General features: G+C 38.9%; 1 protein-coding gene across 1 annotated transcript in view; it reads right to left on the reverse strand.

Moving 5' to 3' along the window:
- The window catches only part of STXBP4 (syntaxin binding protein 4), a 233,329-nt gene that overhangs the window by 11,400 nt on the left and 202,678 nt on the right, over nucleotides 1–19,251 (reverse strand). The window contains exon 18 of the mRNA XM_040244299.1: nucleotides 14,433–14,490. Coding sequence (XP_040100233.1) covers nucleotides 14,433–14,490 — 58 coding nt within the window. The remainder of the gene's footprint in view (nucleotides 1–14,432; nucleotides 14,491–19,251) is intronic.

The following is a 19,251-nucleotide window of genomic DNA, read 5'->3' on the forward strand; positions in this document are numbered from 1 at the left end:
TTCTATATTAGAAATATTTCCTCTCTGATTTGTGTGCTTGGTAATTCAACTGAGAAGAGAGAATAAATCAGCCCTGTTGACTCTGATTAATTAATAAAGACTCCACAGTTCACAAAGTGAGATGCTGCTATTTACTATGAAAAATTTAGAGGTCTGGAAAATAAATGAGGCTGACTATGAAACACAAAATCTTCCATTTGAACATACAGTACCTCTGGCAACTCTTCCTGCATAGAGTGCATCTGACCTGATTTGGGGAGCAATCAACAGCAGTTCAGATATATCTGAAAATCTAAAAAGCCTAATACTACTTGCCTCTGAATGACTGCCAAGTCTACTGTTGAAAACAGTAATATTTGAGCCAGGAAGATGACAGTGTTGTATGTTTCCTTTTGTAATATTAGTAATTTGAAAGACATATTTTAGAGCTTATTAAAAAAAAACCCAAGAGAACATGCTTTATTTACTGGCAAAGAAATATAAGTGAATTATTTAAATCCCATTATAATTACCCTCCTTATGCTTCTTACCTCCTAGCATGCAAAATGCTTTCTTTCAAAATAAAAATTTAGGACAGCTTATTAAGAGTAAAGTGGTTTAAAGATAAAAAAGTACACTAGATTTGTAGAAATTCATTTTTATAATAGTCTGTGATGATGAAAGAGGTTCTTTTGTTAATCTTTCATTGTAAATGACACTATTTATATGTCATTGTGAGTTTAACAAGATCACATGCATTATTTTATCTATTTAAGATAAACCTGAAAAATAATAAGTCAAAGTAATTATGATTTTTTATGAAGGGCAGAGTAATATTATGTATACAATATTTGTATGAATCAGAAAATAAAGACAAATAAGTATGTTAATCCAAAATGTTTCTGGCACCAGTATCTTGGAATCACTGAAAACTTTTAAGAGCTGGCCGTAAACTGTAAGTAGTAATGAAAAATTTAAAAAGTTAATAAAAAATATTCCCAATTGAAAACAAATCAAAAGGCATGAACAAAAAGTGAACCATGTCAATAAACACATAAAAAAGTCACCAAACCTTGGTGATACAGCATGTAATCTTGTCAGACACTGTTTATGAGAATGACTACATATTAGTAATAGAAAGTATCCATTCCAAAACATGTTTAAGAGAAAATTGCAAGCAGTTTGTTCCCACTGATACACAGTATAAAGAGTTCCCTCTTACATAATTTTGGAAATATACCCCTAAAATCAAAATGAATATTTCTCATTAATGAACTCTGTAAATATCACAGAATACTTTGAGAATTTTGCAAGTAGGCATTTGGAAATCTGGTGAGGCTCTGATCAAATATTACCAGGATCCCAAATCTCTATGGTTCTGAAGACAGGTTTTATTTCTATTCTATATTTATGGCATTCTCTATAAAAAATACATAAGATATATTTTAAAATTAAAAAATCCAATTAATTAAAAGATCTTTAGGCCTATGTATTACATTACATACAAGAATCTAAAGCTACAGTAATATATTACTTATGCATAGTATTGGAAAAAATTAGTATGCCACTAGACTTATAAAAAATGACTATTGAAAAGCCCTGAAAAAGTATGAAAAGTATGAATTATATTTTTTCAAGTAATACACACAGGCTTAGATTGCTGTCAATTATTGTATAGCTGAAAACATCCCAAGTCTAAAGCTGATACATTTTTCAGAAAGAGAAGCTGTCTTATGGTCTCAGATGACAGCTTTGGGTAACTTTCAAAAACTGATGCAGTTTTTGATGGTGATAGGATAAAACATTTCAGAAGACCTCTAAGAACACGTCCAACTGCCACTGGTACCTAGGCACTGAACTATTAGACACTAAAAAGCAATGTTATAGACTGCTATAGCTGGTGCATTGGTACGTTCTAACGTGCCCTTTGGCAGTGTCCGCCTAAGTTTATGTTCTCCGTCCCACAGTGTAGAGTTGTCACCAGGAGGCAGCTCCCAGGCAGAGACTACACTTCCCAGCTCCCCCTACATCCTTCTGTGAGCTAGTGTTACTTTGAAGGACTACAAGAGAGTATTTCAAGATGAGGCCGTGACTATTACTTTCCCAGTAAATATATGTACAAATTTTTATAAGCCAAAGAGCTTGTCTTTCTAAAATACAAAAAACAGGCAATAAATACATATTTTCAGGCTACTCTACATATGTCCATAATTAAAAGACTTTGTCAGACTATAGATTAATGGGAACTAAATTTAATTAGAAGTAAGTCTGCAAGACCATTGCCAAAGTTTCCATATTAAATTATGACTTATGAGTAGAAGTAGATGAAACATAGAAGTTACTTTAATTTTTAATGTTATTACAATAAAATGGTAAGAATTATAATATAAGTTGTAAGGCTTTCATTTAATTTATCCAATAAAATAAGTTTAATAAACTTCTAACTGTATTTTTTAATTATGAAATTTCAAATCTTAAAAAAAACTAAAATTATTTGGAATATATAGTTTCAACTAATTTTATACTAACCCTAATATTCTTTTTCTATCAAAGTTAAGCTTACTACACCAAAAAATAAAGCTATAAGTACACATATTATGTTAGAGAAGAACAGCATCACAAAACTGGAAACTTTGAGGGATCCCATATGAGACCATCTCTAAACTCTTGAAGTATTTTATCAGTGTTATGGAATCCATAATCCTAAGTGCAAAAGGTACTTGAGAGTGAGTGCTATAAAACAGAAACCTGCAATTACAGTAAAAAGTTATGGGATAAAAATCAAATATGCCTCCAGCCCTTACACTTTTCTCATGAACTTTACATACTGATGGTTTCTAATGGTACCACCTTGGCTTTGTGAATAAACAGGCTTAACTGTTTTTTAGAATCTTGTTTTATGCTTATAATTTTATAAATATTATAGATCCTGATTTATATATTTACATATTTATATTTTATATATGGGCTTCCCAGGTGGTGCTAGTGGTAAAGAACCTGCCTGGCAATGCAAGAGACATGAGTCATGGGTTTGATCCCTGGGTCAGGAAGATCCCCTGGAGGAGGGCATGGCAACCCACTTCAGTATTCTTGCCTGGAGAATCCCATGGACAGAGGAGCCGGGTGGGATATATATTTATATTGTAAAGGAGAGATAGTTACATTTATTATCCTCATTTTAGATATGAAGAAGCTAAAATATATGAGAGGTGAAATATATTATCCCAGGTAATAAAACTAGTAAATGTTAGAGCCAGGATCTGGATCCAAATCTGACTCCTGAGAATTTTACCACTTGGTTATATTCCTTTCTGAGGCTCTATTATATGGGTTGGTTTCAACAACAATATATATGGAGGCTCTGGGATGGATTAAATGACATCACTTGGAAAGAGCTTTTCAGCTTTACAAGATGCAATGTATTGACTGATTGGAGAAAGAAATGGCAACCCACTCCAGGATTCTTGTCTGGAGAATTCCATGGACAGAAGAGCTTGATGGGCTACAGTCCATGGGGTCATGACTTGAGTGTACTTCATATAACTGATTAATTCAGTGATCACAGGCTATATCTCTAAAGCATTTTAAAAGCGTTTATCACAAAATTCATAAAAACGTCATTCAGTATAAATAAAAAGTATGTGTGAGGCCTGCTTCCCAAGCAGACTTAAGCTTTTCACACCATGTGGCAACTGAAGGAAGTGAAGCTGAGAGAGCCCCGGTGCCTTGCCACACAGTAGCAGAGCAGACCATGCAGACCTGGTCTGAAACCGTGGACTGCCCAGACAGCAGGGGATGGTGACAGAGGATGAGACGGCTGGATGGCATCACTCACTCAATGGACATGAGTTTGAGCAAGGTCCAGGAGATGGTGAAGGACAGGGAAGCCCGGCATGCTGCAGTCCATGGGGCCACAAAGAGTCGGATGTGACTGACTGACTGAAACACAGGCACTCACTGGATTACTTGTATGTCCCAGGGAAACTTACTTAAACTTTGAGTCTCAGTTTCCCAATCTAGAAAACATAACAACTGTCTTAACAGTGTTAATAAATATAGAGAAAACATATAAATTCCCTAGTTTCATGCCTGACACATAATAGGTCTATCATAAGCATCACTCTCACCCCTCCACTTCTGACTTTCTGTATTAGTTTTCTCTTGGTGCAGTAACACATGGCCTCAAACACAGTGCTTAAAAAAAAGCTAACTTACTGACTAATGGTTCTGTAGCTCAGAAGTCCAACATGGTTCTTACTGAGCTCAAGTCAAGGTGTTGGCAAGGCTAAATTTCTTTCTGGAGGCTTTAGGACAGAATTCATCTCCTTTCCTTTCCAGCTTTTAAAGGCCACCCACATTCCATGACTTGCAGCTTCCATCTTCAAAGTCAGCCACACAGTATATCCCTGGTTGTCATATCTTTTCCTTTGACTCATTCCTTTGGCCTCTCTTTTCTACTGTTGAGAACTCATGTGATTAGTTTGGTCACACATGGATAATCCAGGATAACCTCCTTATTTTAAAGTCAGCTGATTAGCAACCTTAATTCCACCTACAGCTTTAAGGCCCCTTTGCCGTGGAACCTGATATACTCAAACATTCTGGGGATTAGCTCCTTAATATTACTGGGGAGCTATTATTCCACTTACCACACCCCGGTGTCCCATCAGCTACTTCTCTCACTGAAGACTGCATCTTGAGGGAAGGGGCACTGGGTGTGTATCAGTTCTTGCAATTTTCACGAAACTCAGCAAATACACAGCAAGAAAGATTATATGCTATATTGTGTTGGAGATTATTGGCTGAAGAAAAAGGAACTAGAGATCTATGGAAAATAATTTAAGGGAGAAGCAACTGTTATGGAATGAATTGGGTCCTCTGCTCCGCCCAGCTCTATGTTGCAGTCCTAAACCCTAACGTGGGTCTGTTGGAGAATGCGGCCTTTGTGGAGATGATTAAGATTAAGTGAGATCATGGGGGTGAGACCCAGATCCAGTAAGATTAGTGTCCTCAAAAGAAAAGGAAGACATTTTGACTTTTCTTTCCATGCATAGAGAAGAGGCCATGTGAGGGCACAGTGAGAAGGCAGTTGTCTACACCCAGAAGAGGGTCCTCGCAAGATGTGAATCCTGACAGCATCTTGATCTTGGTCTTCTAGCCTCCAGAACTGTGAGAAAAAAGTTCTAACCCAGTTTAACCCACCCAGTCTGTGGTATTTTGTTATGGAAGGCCTAGTAGACTAATACAGCGACCAAATTTGAAAGGAAAAGTGACAAAAAGGTTAGTATTTATTGAGCAATTTAAATAAAGGGTCTTGGAGGCAGAAAAGATTACACATTTGGCTAAATGAAAGTATTTAATATAACCCTACAAATACCATAAATAATATAAAACAAATAAGGCTCATTCACTAATCAAGATATTCACGGTTAAATCAATACTGAATGAGAAGAGCAACTTGTAAGATGACAGATACAAAAATATATGTAGGGTAAACTGTCCCTCTTGTACCTTTAAAATACACTCATATGTCCTTTGCACATAAAAAGTATTAAAAATATTTGAAGAATACATCTTAAATTCATAATAGCAACTGTCCCCAGGGATGGGATAAGACAGAGAATGGAGAACAAAGGGGATTTCAGTTTGATCTAAAATGTCCTATTTTTAAATTAAAAAATACTAAAAGAAAATATAATAAAATGGTAGTGGGCACTGGATAATACTTTATTATTTTTCATACTTTCTGTATTTTTAGAATTTCCAAAATTAAAAACAATTAACCAAAATATAAACCAAGAAAAAAGTATAAGCCTAGAAAGGCAATGAACTTCCAAAGTACTTCACACAATCTCTAAAGATTTTTTAAATATCTTTCTGATATAATGCTAAAAAAAAACCATGCTTCCTGCCTCAGTCATACCTGTCATTGGTTAAATGGGGGGTGGGGGGTGGGGGAAAGCGTTTGATGTTGTCTGTTTGGATCTGGATGTTTTATTCATTTCAGTGGGCTTTGGCATTCTGAGCAACCTTGGACAGCTGGCTGGCCTTCTGTCTGAATGACAGTTGCTCATCCCAGGCTTCATGCGGCTATGCCCCGTGTCCTATTTATAGACTATCCAGCGCAGGCGTCTCAGGCTCCTGAGCACCGCCATCTCTCTGCTCCTGTCACACAGCCCTGGCTGGCTGGGGAGGGGCATGGGGTAGGTTTTGGCTGTTGGTTTCTATTTGCAGCTGTGCAAATGCTGTCATTTAAAACTCCTCCACTGGCAAATAGCAGTAGGATAATGTAAGGGAAGGTAGGGGAAACCAGCATCTGTTACGCACTCACCTTGTGGCAGGTGAGTTATTTTATTCAACTCTCAAACTGGATAAACTGCTATCTTTGTTTTTCAATGAGAAATGGGAGTACAGACAACTGAAATAATATCACTTACACCAAGTTTACACTAACAAATGGTGGCACAAACATTAGATACTAGGTCTGGGAAATTCCCTGGTGGTCCAGGCATTAGGTTTGATTCCTGGTCGGGGAACTAAGATCCCACAAGCCACACATGCAGCAAAACAAAAAAACAAAGCCAGCTCTTTCTGATATGAAGGGCCGTATTTTCCCCCCAAAACTGCTTCCTGAAAGACAGTATTCACTCATTTGATAAATATTAATATTTATTCACTCGGTACACCTACCAGGCACTGTACTAGTTACTGGATATTCTAAACCAGTTATCACATAGATGTGTACATCCAAACCTGGTTTCAATACCTTACAGTTTACTCATAGCTAAGAAGTGTTTGGAGACAAACCGTTAAAAAGCTCCATATTCCCTCCCTCAAGTCCTCTGCTGGTTTCTTCATTATAGTCTTATTAAGAATGAAATGCTCAGGATTGAAGAGCCTACCCCATTGCTCCTTACTGATACTGAAGTTAGGAGCATAGAAATTGTCCTAACAGTTCATCAAGTGAGACTTAAACTTTAGAGGTCTGTCTGTGGGTTTTTCTTAACTCATTCAAAATTAATCAAAGCAGCTAAATTAATGAGGTCTTCAGAGGGAGGGCTCCTGACAGTATCTACTAAAGTGGAGTTCAAATCATCTGCCAAGCAGCAAGGGAGAACAGACATAGAGAACAGAGTATGGACACGGGACAGGGGACAGAGTGGGTAGAATGAATACAGAGAGCGTCGTGAAAACAGATACACTACCGTACTCAAAATGGATAGCCAGTGGGAATTTGCTGTATGACCCAGGGGACTCAAACTGGGGCTCCGTGACAACCTAGAGGGGTGGGAGAGGGTGGGAGGGAGGTTCCAAAGGGAGGGGACATATGTATACCTATGGCTGCTTCATGTCAACCTATGTGTGTGCTTAGTCTCTCAGGCGTGTGCGACTCCTTGCAAAACGAATACAATATTGTAAAGCGATTATCCTTCAGTTAAAAATAAATAAATAAAAAAAATCATCTGCCAAGGATTTAGGAAAACTTAACAGTAGTAGCTTTTTATTTCCAATCCAGAAAACATCCCTTGCTCTCCACCCTCCCTTCCCTAATTTCTAGTCACGTTAGAATTACTATGTGCATTCTTTTATAAATGAGATGATGAATGTAACTTAAGCCTCTAATTAATACAGCAGGCTGATAATGACAAATTTCATTCATATACAGGTTATGATCTACATTTTTTTCCTGCCTGGAAACAACCTAATAGGATATTCTACCCCAAGCTGGGCAGCCCTGGTGGCTCAGATGGTAAAGAATCTGCCTGCAATGCAGGAGACCTGGGTTTGATCCCTGGGTTGGGAAGATCCTCTGGAGAAGGGAAAGGCTACCCACTCCAGTACTCCTGCCTGGAGAATCTCATGGACAGAGGAGCCTGGTGGGCTACAGTCCACGAGGTCACAAAAAATTAGACATGACTGACTAACACTTTAACAACCCAAATTCAGACCATCATTTAGGGTAGCTAATGAACTTGGACTAGAAAGATATGAGAAAAACAGGCCCACTGGAAATCAGCTTTCCTTTGAAGTCATAAAGGCAAAGCTCTTATGTACTGTACTTGTTTTGGGAGAAGGCATCACTGTTTAACTTTTCACTCCAAACTACAGTCTGCATTATTACTGCTCATCCCACAGAGTTCATATGTTGGCAACATGCTCTGGAAGACCAGAGACCACAAGATGTGGCACGTGTCCCACATGTCTCTTCCTCTGGCACAGCAGACACTGCTAATGGATCAAGACACACATCAGTGAGGCTGAATGTGGCCTCAGAATTCTTCATAAGCAACACTTGAGAAAGTGAGTTGAAATCTATTTGCCTTCTCTGCTATAAGACAGAAACTTCTGTTTTATTCAGAAATCACAGACTGCTCAGATTTTACTGATATGCAGTGGTAATGCTGGAAGTTAATATCTCCTATGTAATGGAGAACAGGTTTTATAATATGTGGAGTGCTATCTCAGGTTAATATAAAGGTGTTATCAGCAAAAAGGAACCATAAGTCAAGGATGAGTCACTTTTAAAAACCAATGATTATATCTACTTGAAAAAATCAGCAACAGTACAACTTAATCTTTCAAGCAAGAATATGATATTGAGATTTTTGTGTTGTTTGTACAGATGTATAGATTATATTATGATTTAATTATTAATATATTACACATACTACACTGTGAAACAGCACTGTCCTCTAGGACAGCTCCTTACCTTCTGGCATGGACACTCTTATGTAGCTGCCTCCTAGATTGTACCGGGGTCTGTGTGAATAGTAGCACACAGCAGAAAGGAAGTCGCTCACTTCTGAGATTGGTTATAGAACACACTGCAGCTCTTGTTTTGGTGTTTCTCTTTCTCTCACTGTTTCTTTTGTTCCTTGCTCTGAGGAAGCCAGCTGCCATGTTTGTGTAGCCCTATGACCCTATCAATGGAGAAAGGTCCAGGTATGGTGAGGAACCGAAACCTCTCATGCGAGCTTGGAACAAATATTCCAGCCCCACTAAGCTACTCTTCAATTCCCAGACCTCGCTAAGAGCTTGATTACAACTTCATGAGAAACCCAGACAGAGAGAGAATCAGAATGATCTAGCAAAAGCACTTCTGGTTCTTGACCCTCTGAAACTTGGCTAAGAAAATAAATGTTTACTGTTTAAGGCAGCAAAATTTGTGGGAATTTATTAAGCAGCAATAGAGAATTAATACATGAAATCAAGGCTATTGACCACAGTGAATCTCTATTTTTTTTCAATAGAAAAAAGAGTTCAATGAAAGCAATGTAGCAGCTATTCTAGTCTGTAATATTTAAGTTCATTTTTTACTATTAAACATAGGTCTCATAATAATTTTGTTAAATTATAACATGCGAAGTATATGAACTTTTAAAGTGAAATGATGTCAAAAAACTATTGTAAATAAGTAATAGTATATAACTACAAATGGAAGATAAGAAGTTGGGTGGTAAGATGGTCAGATTCACTAGATAGTTTCATTACAGCAACATTAAGATAACTGGCATTTTGTCATTGAATAGAAGAATGCTACAACTCTTTCTCTAATGATAAAATAAGAAAAATTTCCCTTGAATGCATTGACATATATAGCAAGTGAGTAAGCTCTGCCTATTTGCATATGCAAATGCAAATAGTTGTATATACACATATACATATATAGAAGTTTGTTAATTCCATGAAACGCTGGCTCTAACAATGCCAGCATTTTGACTGTACTTGTTTATACCAGGTAAAATGCTTTCTTCTCTTGTGTCAGAATGTAAGCAGATGACTGACTACAAAGTGTTAATGCATGTGCAATGGACGTGTGGGTGGATCGGAATATTCAGTGAGGACCGTCTTCATCTAGGTGTTCTCGGGACAGCACTGACAGTTACTCCTTCGCCCAAGGCTAGGCTTCCACCAGATGGAATCATTCAGTTTCTGGGAAGACAGTGACAGGTGTCAATCTCAGGGAAGAGACTGTATGTACACAGACTGTCATCTACTTCAGTGCTCTGGAAAGGTGAGTTCAGTCACTGTTCTTTCTAAGTAAAGGTGACAGAGGCAATGACCTGAGTTCATTACTTGCTATTCTTACCTCCAAAGTACGATTCACGTGGTAAATGAACTGCTGCTGCTGCTAAGTCGCTTCAGTCGTGTCCAACTCTGTGCAACCCCACAGACGGCAGCCCACCAGGCTCCCCCGTCCTTGGGATTCTCCAGGCAAGAACACTGGAGCGGGTTGCCATTTCCTTCTCCAATGCATGAAAGTGAAAAGTGAAAGTGAAGTCGCTTAGTTGTGTTCGAAACTTAGCGACCCCATGGACTGCAGCCCACCAGGCTCCTCCATCCATGGGATTTTCCAGGCAAGAGTACTGGAGTAGGGTGCCATTGCCTTCTCCAGGTAAATGAACTACTCCTACTCAAAAGGGAACACAGTCTATCCAGGCTCAAAATTTTGGTTGGGAGAGTAAAAAGATGAAAAAACAAAAGTCTAAATAGTTTCAAGGAAGACATAAAGTGGATGCTTGCTTATTCGGACATTACTTATTTAGCAACCCATTTGAGGCAGCTAAGAGCTGAGATGAAACCCTCATGGAGATGGCAGTGAGAAGGGAGTGAAGAGGCCTAACCTTGGCTCAAAGTGTATGCTCTGGGTCAGGTGTCATGATACATTCTTTACATACATAAACTAATTCATTCTGTGAGGAGTTCACTCTCTGAAGGGTAATAGTCTTTCTGTTTTATAAATGTAGACATTAAAGAACAGAGAGGTTAAGCACAGAGGCCGAGGTTGTTCAGCAATTCTATGCAGCCACCAGCATTTGAACCCAACTTGCTGCAAATTCAAAGCCCGTGCTCTTTTCCCTACACCAGATGGCCTTTCTCAAACAAATGCACCAGCATTAGAACTTACACATTTGATTCACATATAGTCCCCTGTAGACTCACACTTCAGGACTGGTGGTGGTTTAGCCACTAAGTTGTATCAGACTCTGGTGACTCCATGGATGGCAGCCCACCGGCTCCTCTGTCCATGAGATAATCCTGGCAAAAAACTGGAGTGGGTTGCCATCTCCTCCTCCAGGGGATCTTCCTGACCCAGGAATTGAACTCAGGTTTCCTGCATTGCAAGCGTGTTCTTTTATGCCATCTTTTATGCCATCAGGCACTCAAGGACCATATACAAGCAATTCAAATTAGTCTGATTATTTGGCATCCTGTTCTCCTCAAACAGGAAACTCTTGGGGAAGATGGTAAAGTGTGTAGAGGATAAAAAAGGGGAATGGAAATAAGGAGATGGCCAGGCATGTTGAGAGCAGGGGGAGATGACAGCTCTGTCTCATTCTAGCTTATACTGCTTAATATTCCCCTGCAGAACTCACTGAATTGTGTATAAGCCAGATGTTCATAATGATTTTGTTCACCGGCCTTGGTATAAGAAGGTAGGGAAGCATGCAGTACTTTTAGAATAAGACATCCATTAAGAATAGTTAAACTAAAATAAATGTTGGTGCTGGATGGTAAGCACCCCATTCCTTCATGAGACAAGTATAGAAATCTACCTGAATCAAGATCTGTTTATAAATTTTTCTGGTCACACGTAAACACGCCATGTTAAAATAAGGAGATGGAGAGGTGCCGCATGGGGGCGTGTTTTAGGGGGATGGCTTGGACTCAGACAACCCTGGATCTGTATCTTGACTCTGAAATTTTACGACTGCATGACCTGGACCAGTTTAGCCTCTTTTCCCCAGTTTCTCCAATTGTAATGGAGAGACAGGATACCCACCACTATGCTTTAAAAAATCTTCTCTCTTTTCTGCTTTTGGTAGGAGTCAAGATTAAGGTCAAGGAGAACTCCCGAAGGAATGTGTTTTCTACAACTGGAGTGGACTACACAAATGCAGTGTCTCTTTCTATTTCGTCACAGAGACTGAGCTAGATCTCAAGGCAGTTAAAGGGCTTGCTTACTTCTCTTTCCTCCTCCCCTTGGATGCTATTCTCCTTTGTAGCAGAAGCCCAGCCCGAGGCTACTGTTCTAGCGCACAAAGGACAGTGGCTTAAACCTCTGGGTCCCAGGCGACGGGGCACACTCACTCTGACCCTCTCACACTCACGTCTCTCTCCCCCTCATTTTCTTTGGTGGTGGGTGATGGCGCCGTTAGTACCCTTCCCTCACAGGGCACTGGGTAGGCTCTGACACAGCGGCGTGTCAGGATACTGACAGATGGCTAAGGCGCAGCTGGGGTGAAGCGGAGTTCCCCACTGGGTCCAGACCCCTTTACTAACATTTTTCAAAGGCCTCTGAATTAAGAACCCTGGTTTGCAGGGAAGGCTAGTTTGCCTTCCTTTGATGGAGCACTTCTTTTGGAGATCTTCTAGGAGATAGGCATGGTTGAGAGCAGGATGCGGCTCACCACCATCATATCATCCTATTAAGAGCTGAGCAATGCCCACTTTCCACATTGTTAGGAAGGTTACATGATACAACGCATAAAAAAAAAACCCAACACCTAACAGATGCCTGGTTGCTAAGCATCATCCCCCAGGCCTACATTTATTCCTGTATGCATCACAAGTGAACGTAAGAAAGAAAAGTGAAGTGAAACTTGCTCAGTCGTGTCCGACTCTTTGTGACCCCTTGGACATTCTCCAGGCCAGAATACCAGAGTGGGTAGCCTTTCCTTTCCCTTCTCCAGGGCATCTTCCCAACCGAGGAATCAAACACAGGTCTCCCGCATTGCAGGTGGATTCTCTACCAGCTGAGCCACCAGGGAAGGCCAAGAATACTGGAGTGGGTGGCCTATCCCTTCTCCAGGGGATTTTTCCCATCCAGGTCAAACCGGGGTCTCTGGCATTGCAGGCAGATTCTTTACCAACTGACATAAATTTGAATGTGATTTTTCATTTTCTTGCCATCCCTATACAATAGTGATTCAAGTCTTTCAGGAATAAACATACTTAAAACAGCATATTGAAGCAAAATGTTCCTTCTGGAAGAGTTACGATTTGGGAAGTGACCCTAAATGTAATCTGTACATGGAATTCCTGAGTTCTTTGCTCCCAAAGTCCCTTTCTCCTTCATGTGTTATAAGCTACACCTTTGCTTTGTTAATTACTTTTTGCTAGAGACCAAAAGAAAAATAAATCAAAATACTTTGCCAGCTTTACTCCTAGCTTTCCCTTAAATGTTTTTAAAATATGAAGCTTTTGAATTTTCAATGTTTTAAATGTCATACAATTTTTCCTGTTCTTTTTTCCACCATGATGTTTTCTCCAGATTGTAAATTAATGACGACTGTCTTATTAGGCATCTATTGTGTTCAAAATTTTACGGTAGGTGCTTAACATTTAACAACTCTACAAAGCACGTAAAATCCCCCTTATTTTTTGATGAGAAAACTGAGATGAAGAGAGATGTGGGAATCTGTGTAAAATCACAGAAGTTAAAAATTCAAAATGTGGATACTGCTTAGAAAAATACTTGTATGTTTGAAAGAGCAGCAAGGATACATCTCTCTTTTCCTTGCCACGTGTACATCAAGGATCATTTGCTTAAAGAAAGGCCATGTAAGAAAGTCTCTTGAGATCTGAAGAGTCGATTGGGAGTCCCCTTTGTGTTCTCCTGACTCCAACTCTGACATGAGAAGAGTTACCCAGAGCACAGTGCAAGTATAGCTGCCCAGCAGCTAGAAAACGTATTTCTGCCAAGACTTTAGAAGAAAGGTCTCTGACAGTGATAGTCTAGTACAGCAGAAAGAATCCTGGTGGCAGAAGACTTGGATTCTCTTCTGGTTGGGTGATTTAGTCAGCTGTGGATTTTTGGGCAACTACTCTAGTACTTATTTTCTTCATCTATACGTGAAGGATGTTCTGCGAACCCATTGAGATGCGATCTGTTCTTATACTGTCTCATTTATCTGTTCAGTTATATATTGAATGCTTTTCTTCCCTATTAAGTAAATTCCCTAATATCAGAGAAACAGTCTATATATTTCACTATAGTATGGAATATTGCCTGCCACACAGCAAATGCTCAAAGAATCTTCGCAGAATGAATGAACTGTGTATACTGTAAAGCATGAAAAATGTTGATTGTTATTAGTATTATTGTTAATAAGTTTTAAGACACAAAACAGATTTTTTTCAACAGATATTAACTTTGCATAAATATTAATACTTTTAGCCAGAAATGAATTCAGGTAGTAACATTTAGGTTTAAATGACAGTCTTGTTCCAATTTTTTGATGTTTCCCTTGAATTAATTATTAGGTTTTTCCTCCCTAAATGATATTAACATTTAAATCACATGAGATGAAAATGGTAAAGTTTCATTTCTTGTTAGTAATTTTTGTAACCTCCAAGAGGGTTTCTTGTTTTACTGATTATTCTGCAACTTCCAGGTTCTCTCCAGATGTGAAGAAAACTGCTTACTTGGTTGGGATGCTTGTACTTACTTGATGAAGTACTTGATTCCATCTGCTGTGTAAGCTTCCTCCCACCCGTAAGGTAGACCTACAGTGAAAGGAAACCAAAAAATACATTTAATAAGACGATAAAGATAACTTTATTTCCTGGGCACAGAATTCCCACTGCTTTACAATTATTTGAGTATGTTTCTTGTACAAAATAATTGTCTAGAAAGGAGGAATTAAAACAATTCAGATGAGCTTTCATATTCAGCATCTTAGAACACAATAAACAAGTCTTCAGTTAACAATCTGCTTTAGTTGCATTAAATGGATTATGACTTGTCATTTACATGTGGTGAGCATTTTTGTCAGCAGGATTCATGCCAAAACTTGTGGTGCAGCGGATGGTTTTTGCCGGGAGGTAGAAGGATGGACAAGATGGCCTCTGCTTATCTATTTGGGCTCAAAGTTTCTTTAATTGGCTCCCTTTACATTCTTTTGCTCAGTTCTACAGGGAATTGCTATATGAGTGCCAGATCAGCAGGGGTTTGCAAGTAGCTCTTGCACAAGACAAAATACCTTATGAAGTTTGAAAGCTTAGCAAAGTGATTTACCTTGGATTGTGGTATTTTATTTCATTAATTAAGAATTTTGTGCACTAAACATAAGTGGCCAAATCATTTGCTAAACTTAGCTTCCAGCTCTGTAGTGGGGTTGAGAATAATTAGTCAGATGTAAAGAAATGCAGATTGAAGTAAGCAAGCAATTATTTGACCATATTTCTGTAAATTAGTACATTTTTATTCTCATCATGCCAACAGAACAGGTTCAGGATGAGGCAGCCCATTCTCTTATATTCCAGTTATGGGTAGGTCGGCCTTCCCAGGTGCCGCCAGTGGTAAAGAATCTGCCTGCCCATATAAAAGGTCCAAGAGACATTTATATCTTTCTGGGTTGGGAAGATCCCCAGGAGAAGGAAATGGCAACCCGCTCCAGTATTCTTGCCTGGAAAATTCCATGGACACAGGAGCCTGGTAGGCTACAGTCCATGGGGTTGCAAAGAGTTTACTGCTCATACATGGGTGGTACTCCTTTAGAAGACAGGGTTTCCATCTTTTGGCTCCACCCCTGAGTATTATTAAGGGTTGTAATTGGATTAGTCTTTGGTACTGACTTATCAAGTCTCCTTTGAAGTCTCCTCTGCCAAAGAACAGACTCATGGCACAGGTAGCTTACTTCTTTAGAAAGTAATTAAGCTATAACAATAAACCATTGACTTCACTTTCAAAGTCTCAGCAAGCAGCAGAGCAAAAATCAGGAAGTGCAACTATGAATGAAATAAAACCTTACTCGATCACCATTTACTTTGCATTCTTTGAGAACAGCTCTAAGTATGTTGTTTTTATAACTAAGAAAAACAGAACAAGCTTTATTTTATATTTACCTCCAATATTTTAACACAGGTGTACAAAATAAGACCTTGGCCCAAAATTCTATAATTATTTCTTCTGCAGATTAACACAGGCCACCTAGGAGTTTCTTTTACTTCTTAATGAATAAATCTTTCTATTTTAAGCAGAAAAGAAGCATTTCTGGGGACTCATCATAAGCAAATGACTAGTTTCTTAAAAGCCCCTGAAGTGACATTGCATACATCTCTGCTAGTATTCATGGCCAGCACGCATTCAGTCAGGCGGTGATCAACCGCTGCTGCTGCCTCAGTTCATATAGATTTATCTTCTTTACGCTTTCTGCATCTTTGTACAGATCACTTCATTCTTCATCGACAAGTCTCTCACTTGAAGGGAAGAATCTGATGACTATACACAAAAACCATGCTTTTATGAGAAAAATGTTCAGAAATGCCAGGAATGCTAATCAATAAGGCAAAGACATGCTACAAGTAGAAAGACATTCTAATGTGACCAAGATTTTCCTTTAAATGACTTGACTGTCAAGTACAGTTACAGTCATATTTCTAATCTTAATTCACAGGCCTTTTTTTTTAATGAGGAGAAAAAAATATGCATATTTAAAGACAGTATCCATATTTAATCCATGGGGTCCTTTGAAATTTGAGATTGACATTGGGATACCACATCCCCATGCCATCTAAATAAAGTTTCTGTCTGATTATTTTCTTACAATTATTACAAAGACTATAACTTCACAACAGATTTATTAAAGGTACCAGTTCATATCTATATAAGTCAAAATGATTATCAATGACTGTAGCCATCAAGATATTCTTGTGAATTAAGTAGTATTTTAGAATAAATTATCTGTTCTGAAAAAACAGTATTTCCTTTTAGGAAACAGGGTAGTTTCTTCTTTTTCATGCAGGTAATACAGTCTGAAAAAACGACTTGGGGATTAATGTGATAGCAGCTATCTTTCAATAAGAGTTCATTGATGGAAAACACAATCACTGTCCATTTATAAACTAAAAACCACAATATACTGATAAACCAAATATCCTACTTTATAGAGAAAGGGCACTTTTGATTCCTACAAGCTTGTATAACTATGATGGGTTCAATTTTCCCATAGTAAAGGTTTTCATCACTTCATAGTAAGTGATTTGGGTATAAATACAACATATTATCTAAATACTTTTTGATACTTGTTATATTAGTAATAGACTCAAGGCATTAAAAATTTTGTACCTTCCCCACATCTTTATACTTGCAAATACATAAGGCTCTTATTTTCCTTTTCTTTTCATATTTGCTTTAAAACTGTTATGACAACTATTGTTTCTGACTGCAAGTATTTGTTTCTGAACCCTCACATAACATTCTTTCCATCACAGATCATTTGTTCCAGTGTACTCTTCATGAGTACTTTGCCAAAGAAGGAGTCTCCTGCAAATTCAACTTAGAATACTGGCTGTCACCTAACACTCTGTGTATCCAAAACCAAACTCCTCACATGTCCATACAAAATAGCTCCCTTCCATTTCCGCAGTCTACTTATGTATTAAAGTTCTCTTTGTCTTATTGGCCCATTCATTAAATATTTATTGACCATTTTTTGTAATTGATTAATTTTATATGTTCAGCTTTTTACTTGGTGTTCGATAGATAATGAATAACAAATAAACTTGGACCTTGGTCTTATGGAACATTAAAAAAGTAATCATAATTAAAGACATCATCAAAAAGAAGAATAAGAACTAGGAAAAAAAAGTATTGAATACTCTGAAAGAGTATTCATAGGACAGACAAAAGTTAAACTCCTTAATACATAAATAACTTTTACAAATCAGTAAAAGAAAACAAATGACAAATAGGAGTCTGTAGAACATTCAAGACACGAACATACTTAAAATATGAAAATAAGCTTAATTTTACTCTTCACAAGAAAAATACAAATTAAACTACTATGAGAGGCCATATTCATCATGTTAGCGAAGGGTAAAAAGTAGTTTAATAAGACATTGTGTTGAGGGTATGAAGAGGCAATATTCTCATATTGATGGGCATATAAATATGATCACATATGTAAGGGAGAACCTTGTCAAGATCTACCTAAACTTTAAATGCAAATAACAATAGTTCACAATAATGGAGTTGCCATACTTGTTACACATGTACCGACTTTCTCACATCTCACAACAATTTTAATGGTCCTGTTATTACCCTCATTTTACAAATGAGGAAACAGGCATGGACAGCTTCCATCACTGGCCCAAGGTTACACAGCTGGCAGATAGTAGAGCCCAAAGTCTTAACCACTTAGGTTGAAAAATGTTAGCTGCTCAGTCGTGTCTGACGCTTTGCGACCCCATGGACTATAGCCCATCAGATTCTTCTGTCCATGGGATTCTCCAGGCAGGAATACAGGAGTGGGTTCTCACTGTGAATAGTGAATTCACATAGTGAATCTAGGGGATCTTCCTGACTCAGGAATCGAAGACAAGTCTCTCACATTGCAGGCAGATTCTTTACCACCTGAGCCACCAGGGAAACCCCTGAACTGGCTCCATATCATCCGGCAGTTCTTCTAAGAATTTATCTTACAGATACCCTTTATGTACAAGATAATTAACTATAAAACTACAAGATTGAACATCTAAATAACCACCCTTGGGGACTGATTAAAGACAACATGTCAGATACGGGGATACTGTCCAGCTGTGAGGAAGAATGAGAAAGTGTTTTATGCACAGTTTGGAGAAAGGGATGAAGGAGGAAGGAAGAATCTCTGGAATTGCTGGAGTCACCCGGGTAAGATGTGGGCAAGAACGCTCTAGGCTGCAGAGTGCCAGCAAGTGCAAAGGCTCTGGGAGGGGGAAGAGCTTGGCACACCTGAGGGACTGAGGCAGCACTGTTACTAGAAGGTGGTGAGCGAGGGTGAAGGGGAGTGACAGGAGAATGGGCAGGGAGACAGGGTTTGCAGGGCCTGTGAAAACTGTTTGAAAGTTTCTTAAAAGGGAAGCAGGAGGTCTGCTGCTGCTTAAGATGAGGAAAGCTGCGAGAGAATGTTGCTCTGACCTTACACGGGGAGAGCCGCACAGCTCTGAGACTGGCTCCTCGCTGAGCCGGCCCTCGGCTGACTTGGATTCCAAAGGGTGGTAAGCCCCCGTGAGAGAAGACGGGCCATGTGAACTCATTCTCTCTTGGCAGAGCACAGGAAGAAGTGCTGCCATAAAAGCAGGCAAGAAGACAGCTAAAGCTCTAATCAACCTGTAAAGCCTGCTTATCGGCTAGCAAGGGAGTTTGGTGTCCCCAGAGCCGTAGATGCAAGAGAGCCTGCTTTCTCTCATGAGGAAGACTGAGGGTGGGCAGGAGACCTCAGAGAGTCTCTGGGTGGCGCGGGTGCACACAGGACCCGCACGGGTTCAAGGGTGCAGCAGGCGGAT

This window comes from Oryx dammah, unplaced genomic scaffold (genome assembly GCF_014754425.2).
Source record: "Oryx dammah isolate SB20612 unplaced genomic scaffold, SCBI_Odam_1.1 HiC_scaffold_8, whole genome shotgun sequence".
NCBI classification, from domain to species: Eukaryota; Metazoa; Chordata; class Mammalia; order Artiodactyla; family Bovidae; genus Oryx; species Oryx dammah.